This window comes from Jaculus jaculus, chromosome 21 (assembly GCF_020740685.1).
Source record: "Jaculus jaculus isolate mJacJac1 chromosome 21, mJacJac1.mat.Y.cur, whole genome shotgun sequence".
NCBI lineage: Eukaryota > Metazoa > Chordata > Mammalia > Rodentia > Dipodidae > Jaculus > Jaculus jaculus.
The window spans coordinates 13,381,324-13,389,208 of NC_059122.1; the positions used below are offsets into that span (position 1 = coordinate 13,381,324).

General features: G+C 53.7%; 1 protein-coding gene across 1 annotated transcript; it reads right to left on the bottom strand.

Moving 5' to 3' along the window:
- Positions 1-405: 405 nt before the first annotated feature.
- On the bottom strand, positions 406-5,160 carry Calr (calreticulin). Its single transcript, XM_004672457.2, has 9 exons — positions 5,005-5,160; positions 4,418-4,519; positions 3,977-4,180; positions 3,393-3,487; positions 3,098-3,307; positions 2,895-3,008; positions 2,565-2,708; positions 1,271-1,363; positions 406-1,179 (listed from the first exon to the last, which is right to left on the bottom strand). Exons 1-9 carry the CDS (start codon positions 5,093-5,095, stop codon positions 994-996), a joined length of 1,239 nt encoding a protein of 412 aa, XP_004672514.1. The 5' UTR covers positions 5,096-5,160; the 3' UTR covers positions 406-993.
- Between the last annotated feature and the right edge of the window lie 2,725 nt (positions 5,161-7,885).

Sequence of the window (7,885 nt, forward strand, 5' to 3'; positions counted from 1 at the left end):
CCAAAAGATGATTGCATTTGGCCAAATTACAATCGCTGACTTCAGTTCCTTGATCAGTTTGCCCACCAACATGCTTGTAAAACCACTCAGTCTCCTGTTGCAGAACAGACATGGAGTGCATTCTACTAGAAACCGGCCAAGATACTGGTCTAAGCATTGTCTCCACCAGTCATTGAGTTGTAAGACTTCAGTCCCCCGTCTGGAACCCAAGCTCCCGAGACCAATGCAAGGACAACAGATTACTACTTGTGCAGCAGCACCTGGGGCAGCCGGTCTCCCACGGGCTTGGGGACGCAGCAGCCACCTGGCGTGACACTTCCAGCAGCTGGAAGAACTGAGCTAACAGAATCCCCCAAAAGGCCACTTTTGGTTCCAATGGCCATCCTCTCCCAGGAGACACGAGAGGAAGACACAAAACTTAATTTAATAGAAATTTTGTTTGTAGTTCTTACAATTCTCAGTGTGAGCTGAGCTGAAATCCACTGCCCCACTCAAGTGGCCCAGTCCTGAGGGCAGGGGAGAAAACAGATGGGAAAGAGCCCCTTTCTTCTTCAGTGCTGGGGGGGGGGCGAGATGCCACCCCTTTTCTCCTGCTCCCCTCTGGGTTCCAGTAAGGAGCAGATGGAACCTCAAGCCTAGGGCTTCTCTTCCACACCTTTGCTCCCTGGGGCTGGAAAGCAGTGACTAAGGAATGGGGCACAGAGGGGACAGGAGGAAAAGATGTCCATCTAGAATAATGGAAGGCTGGGGAGGGGTGTTAAGGAGAACTGAAGACACCCACCAGTTTGTTTTGTTTTTTTAAAAAAGAGGAAAAAGGAAAAAAAAATTAAAAAGCAGGGGAAACAAAACCAAAATCCACCCCAAATCTGAAACTGCCTGGAAAAAAAAAAAAATCAAAGTTCTCAAGTCTCATAGAGACATTATTTGGCGCAGCCGGCTCTACGGTGGAGCGCTCAGGCCTCAGTCCAGCCCTGGAAGAAGGTGGCATGGCCTCTACAGCTCATCTTTGGCCTGGCCAGGAGTATCCTCCTCTTCGTCTTCCTCCTTGTCGTCCTCCTCATCTTCATCCTCATCGTCCTTGTCCTCTGCCTCTTCCTCCTCCTTCCGCTTCTTGTCTTCCTCTTCTTCCTTAAGCCTCTGCTCCTCATCCTGTTTGTCCTTCATCTGCTTCTCGGCAGCCTGTGGGCGCAGACCATACACCCTCAGCACGTGCCCTCCCCTGCCTTCCCAACCACCCGCCCCCCAGATGACAGGAGGGACCCTGCCCCACCTTTGTGACGCCCCACGTCTCATTGCCAAACTCCTCTGCATACGCCTCATCGTTGGTGATGAGGAAGTTGTCAAAGATGGTGCCGGACTTGACCTGGGAAATGAATGGAAGAGGTGGTCCACCTGTATTCCTGTAACTACCACCCTGCTACAATGTCTTAATCTGTCCAAAAAAAAAAAAAAAAAAAAAAAAAAAAAAAAAAAAAGGCAGTGTGTGTGGAGGGGTGCTGTGGTGGAAGAGAGCTAGGACCAGGGTCAACCGTGTGTAAGTATGGAGGTGGTCCATCAATTTGTTTTTAAAATGAAAGGTTGGCATGGTGATGCACATCTGTAACAGCTACACTCTGCAGGAAGAGGCTGAGGACCACCAGAAACTCAAAGGCAGCCAGAGATACAGTGACAAAAAGGAGTTCCAGCCGGGTGCAATGGCCCACACCTTTAATTCCAGCACTCAGGAGGCAAAGGTAGGAGTGCCGTGCACTCAAGATTCAAGGCCACCCTGTACCCTAAGAGACTACATAGTGAATGCCAGGTTAGCCTGGGCTAGAGTGAAACCCTATGTCAAAAAAATCAAAAAGAAGAAAGGGTTAACACATTTAGTCCCAGCACTTCACAGGCTGAGGCTGAAGGATTAATGTGAGTTCAAGGCCATTCTGGACTAGAGTAAGACCCCACTGGTAGGGAGGGGAGGGGGGGAGTGAACAATGCCGACACAGCAGCTCCAAGTTGAGGAAGACTGTCTCAAGGAAAGAAGCGTGGATGACAGCGGACACCTGACACTCTCCTCTGACCTGCACATGCACGCACAGCGCCTGCACCTGTGTATCACACTCGCTCACACACATGCACACAAGCCAAAAAGGGGAGGGGCTGGAGAAATGGCTCAAGTTTAGGTGCTTGCCTGCAAAGCCTAATGACCCAGGTTTGATTCCCCAGCACCCACATCAGCTTGGATGTACAAAGTGGTGCATGCATGTGGGGTTCACTTGCACATGGGCTAGAGCCCCCACTCCCGCTTGCAAATAAACAAAATTTAAATGCCACCTCCTGCCAGGATGACCAGTGATTTCACTTCCTCCCTTTGTCAGATCACACTGTGGTGTCACAGCTTTTTTTTTTTTTTTTTGTTAAGCACATGAGTAGACCCACAGTCATGGAAACTAAGCAGGAGAACTCTGAAAATGTACCACTGAAGATCCAGTCCTAGGCCTGCGAGCTCTTTCCTCCAGGTCGACCCGCTGACCCTGAATGACATCCTGGAACTCACTAGGCACCCTGTGTTTCCCGAGTCTCACCTGCCAGAGGTCTAGGCCCAACACGGCAAAGCTATCATAAGCATAGATGTTGGCATCAGGGGAGTATTCAGGGTTGTCAATTTCTGGATGTATCCATGTGCCTTTGTAATCCGGGTTGTCAATCTGCCGAGGCTTCCACTCGCCCTGCGCAAGGGAACCAGGGGTGAGTGAGGGGAGACTGACACACTCCACAGTGGGAGCTACAATTCTGTCCAGAACCCCAAAAGCCTGTCTCGTTTTTGCAGTACAATACCAACTGAAGCCTCCCACGAAGACTAAGCAAGCATCCTACCACTGAACCGCACTCCCCCCATGCCCCTCCGGGCTCACCTTGTACTCAGGATTCTGAATGACTGGTGGCTCCCACTCTCCATCCATCTCCTCATCCCAGTCCTCAGGCTTCTTGGCATCGGGGTCAGGGATGTGCTCAGGCTTGTCCCAGTCCTGGGAGGACACGAGGAATTCAGGGTGGCCCTGAACGCCTTCTACACATGCTGTGCTGACAACAGGAGAGCCACAGCCCAAGCACCAACCTCAGGCTTGGAGTCTGTGGGGTCATCGATTTTGGCTCGCTCATCCCAGTCTTCTGGCTTGGCTGCGTCAGGATCCTTTATCTTCTTGGGCGGTAGGAAATCCCAATCGTCTTCCAAGGAGCCGGACTCCACCTGGCTGTTGTCAATCTTCACCTCATACGTGTTGTCTGGTCTCACGATCAGCGTGTACAGGTGTGTGAATTCATCATCCTGAAGGGGAAGGGAGGTGAGGGGCCCCGCCCACCAGGCCAGTGCCTCCCCAGCCAGCCTTTCACAGCCTACCCCAGAGGCACACCTTGCACCGGATGTCCTTGTTGATCAGCACGTTCTTGCCCTTGTAGTTGAAGATGACATGAACTTTCTTGGTACCAGGACCACAAATGTCCGGACCTGGGTGGGAAGTAGATCCAGGATGCCCACCATGGACAGGCCCCACCCTCCTTTGTGAAAGTAAGTCCTATTTTTCCTTTTCTGAGACAGGGTCTTGTGATGTGTAGCCCAGGCTGGCCTCAAACTCTCAATCTTCCTGCCTCAGCATTTCGAATGCTCAGACTATAAGCGTGCACTACTATGCCCGCCCAGAAAGACTTTTATGCTTCAATTCATGTCAAAACTGAAAAGGTTCAGAGTCTTTAAAAAGGTAGGGGCGGAGCCTTAAAAGAAAAAAAACTATGCCAGCAGTCTAGAAGTATTATCCTCACTTAAGAAATGTAAAATTCTTAAAAGCACGGAAACCAAAAGCCTATTACCTCTACTAGTGACTCTTAACTGTCAAGACAAAAAGCCTGACTACGGTACCAAGACCACCTTTCTGGTTTCTAAGATGTCTTTCCCCATGCAGCTAGCAGGCAGAGGTCAGCACGGGGTGGGGCCCCTCACCAAACATGATGTTGTACTCAGAGTCTCCGTGCATGTCCTTCTGGTCCAGGCCTCCCGGGAAGAGCTTCACATAGCCGCCCCCACAGTCGATGTTCTGCTCATGCTTCACAGTGAACTGTACCACCAGCGTCTGGCCCTTGTTGCTGAAGGGCTCAAACCTAGCCGACAGGGCGTAAAATCGGGCGTCTTGGCTCGTCTGCAGTCCTGTGATGGGATGAGAGAGCGTGGTCACCACGGTGTGCCTCTGATCCCGGGGAACACCCTAGTCTACAAGACACACAAATGACCTCCTCTCTTCCTTCACGCGTCCTTGCAAGCTCCCGTGTTCCCGGGGTGGGGCGGGGGGGGGGGGGGAATAACGCCCGAGGCTCCGGGTTGCTTCCGCCAGAAAGTCCTCCCGGATGCCAGCAACCCTGACCGCCCCTCCCCACCCTTCCTCACCTTTATCCTTCTCCTGGTCACCGTAGAACTTGCCCGAACTGAGGACAAATTTGCCAAAGTCAGACTTGTGCTTCGATTCGACCCAGCGGTTGGTCCAGGCATCTGGGAGGGAGGGGGGAGAGGGATGTCAAGTGAGATGGTCAACGGGAGTGGATGGGTGGAGGGAGCCCGTGCTGATCCCCGCCCCCCACCATACACCAACGTCTGCCGGGAACCCCAAGGTGCCTGGTGTGAGGGCGGGAGTAGGGGGGCAGGGAAGGGGTGCCTAGCCCCCATCCCAGGTCCCTAGCTTGACACCTTCACTGGGCTTAAAGACAGGAGCTCCTCGGGGGAAGCCTAGCTTCCACCCCGGGGAGGCCAGTTTGCATTTTCCACGATCCCTGGGGGGGGTGGGGGGAGGGTGTGGATGCACAGCAGGAATGGCCCGCGGCTCTGGTCCCCGATTCCCCCGGGGAGCACGGTGTTGGCCCTCTGAGCGGTAATTACAGGCGACAAGGTGCATGCATGCACCGGGCTGAGGGGGCGAGGGAGACCGGCCCCGGGGCCGTCGAGCGACAGGCCTAAAGAGGCGGGATGCAGAGCGTTACCCCCGTCCAGAAACTGCTCCTTGAAATAGACGACGGGCTCGGCCGAAGCCAGGCCGAGGACACACAGCAGGAGCGGCACGGGCAGCAGCATGGCGGGCCGAGGGGGCGGCGGCGGCGGCGAAGGCACGCGGGCCCTTTAAAACGATCCTCCGCGGCGGCTCTGCGGTACCGATAGGCGCCCGCCGCCGGCTGTCGGCTTTTATACCCGGGCGCCTCTCACACCAACATGACCCCCGGGCCCTTGAGCCCGCCCCCTGAGCCTGATGATTGGACCAGGCCCACAAGCGCCCCTCTCAATTGGCTGGCTGTCAGTTCAGCAAGGTAGGCTGCGTCTCGGAACGCTGGGAGCCCAGATGGCCGATTTCTATTGGTTGCGCCACTGGCCAATGAGGGTCGACCACGCGTTGTGGGGGACGCCTCCCTGATGGGAGGGGGGAGCCTCGAGCTCTTCGGGCTGTCACGTGATCGGGCCTCTCTTCCCCTTTTTTTTTTTTTCCCCTTTCCACCCCCCTCATCCCCGCCCTCATCCGGGGCACAAGTGTCTCCCCATCTGGGTCGTTTGAAAAGAATCCGCGCAGGAGCCCGGACGCTAGCCTTGAATCCCAGGACTCGGGAGCGCCGTGAGTTCGAGGCCAGCCTGAGACTACAGAATGAATTTCAGGTCAGCCTGATCTGTAGAGTGAGACCCTACCTCGGTAAAAAAAGAAAAAAGAAAAAAAAAAATCCAGCCAGCGCAGGTGTCACCCGCGAGGGACCCAGGACCCTTCTTCCTCACTTTCGCCCCGTGGCACATCCCTTCTGCGTGGAAGGGGGTGCAGAAGGCTTTCCTAGCCACTCTGGATCCCGCTTTTTGGGAACGCGCCCTCTTTCCACCTAGGATGCCAAGGTCACGCAAAGCTCAGTACTGGGACCCTGGAGCTCCCCTCTGCCACAGAGGTGCATACCGATGGGGGCGATGCCAACTCACTCCTCCTGCATCCCAGTTCCCTGGCAGCCAGTCAGTCTGATGCTGTGTGACCTGAGGCAAGTAGCCCGGCCTCTCTGAAATCACATGAATTCCTCAGAGGCAGGGCCACCCTGGCCAGAAGCTACCTAGCAGCAAGACTGAGAGGGGGAAGGAGGGAAAGAGACTAGGAAGAGAAAGGATGCCCCAGGGCCGCCTGCCATTGCACAGACTCCAGATGCATATCTGGTTTTACCTGAGTACTGGGGAACTCAACCTGGGCCATCAGGCTTTGCAAGTGAGCGCCTTTAGCCACTGAGCCATCTCTCCAGCAGAAATACTTTTCCTTTTGGTTTTTCGAGTTTGGGTCTTGCTCTAGCCCAGGCTGACCTGGAATTCACTCTGTAGTCCCAGGCTGGCCTCCAACGCACAGTGATCCTCCTATCTCTGCCTCCCGAGTGCTGGAATTAAAAGCTTGCACCGGGATCTGGAGAGATGGTTTAGTGGTTAAGCGCTTGCCAGTGAAGCATAAGGATCCTGGTTCGAGGCTTGATTCCCCAAGACCCACATAAGCCAGATGCACAAGGTGGTAGAGTTCATTTGCAGTAGCTAGAGGCCCTGGCACGCCCATCCTCTTTATCTGCCTCTTTGTCTCTCTGTCGCTCTCAAATAAATAAAAATAGTGATAATAAATTAAACAACAAAAAAAAAAAAGCTTCCACGTTCATGCCTGTCTCAGAAATACATTTTTTTTTCTCAAGCAGAAAAAGGGAGAGAGACAGAATTGTCTCCAGCCACTGCAAGCAAACTCCAGATGCATGCACGACCTTGTGGCGTCTGGCTTTATATGGGTACTGGGGAATTGAACCCAGGCTGATTGCAGACGGGTATCTTAACCACTGTGCCATCTCTCCAGCCCTGGCTCAGAAATAACTTTTAAATCTTTTGGGCTATACAGGGACAGAATGAAGGAAGCTCAGACGTCTGGATTATGTGACTATAGGCGCAGCTCCTAGGGTGAGAGGTAGGGTTATACTTTTTTAACTTTTAGCTGGGAAATGAAAGGGGTCTCCTCCCTGTGGCCTCCCACAAACGGACTGGCTTTTGCAATTAAACGGCTATAGGCAGACGGCAGGAGGTTGTGTCTGAGGAGGAAGAAAAGGACACAGATGGCTGTGTAGATAGGGTGCTGGGGAGATAAGCAGGAGCCTCGGATCTGGAAAGCTCCGCTCCATTGACTGGTGAGCTAGGTGGAGGAAGGAAAGCTGGGTTTTCCAAATGGAAGAAGTACAAGCACTAGGGTAGACTGGGGACATGTTGGGGTACTTCCCTGACAGTGGTAGGGAGTTAAAGAGAGTAAGAAGTTGAGGCTCTGCCCATACCCCCACAGACAGCGTCCAGTGCTTGGCATTGCCAGCGTGGGCCACTGTATGGTCATACTGGACTTGGGAGTGGCCATTGATCCTCCCTCCTGTCCTGTGCCATGGACGTTGACACATAGAGCTACTGCAGTACCTGACATGGGACAAGCCCTGTGTGTGTGTGTGTGTGTGTGAGTGTGTGTGTATGTGTTTGTCTTCAAATGGCACCATGGGCCTTGTGTGTGCTAGGTGAGCACTCTGCCATTTGAGACGCACCCACAACCCTTGATCTTCTGAGATAGGGCCTCACTATGTAGCCGACGCCAGCCTCGAACTCAGGATCCTCCAGCTGCTGGGTTCTGGCAGTGTAATGCCAGCATTTAGGAGGCCTACACCAGGGGATCACAAGTTCGAGGCCAGCTTGAGACCCTGTCTAAAAAAATAATAAGGTTGCCAGGCATGGTGGCTCAAGCCTTTAATCCCAGCATTTGGGAGGCAGAGGTAGGAGGACCACTGTGAGTTCAAGGCCACCCTGAGACTACATAGTGAATTCCAGGTCAGCCTGGGCTAAAGCAAG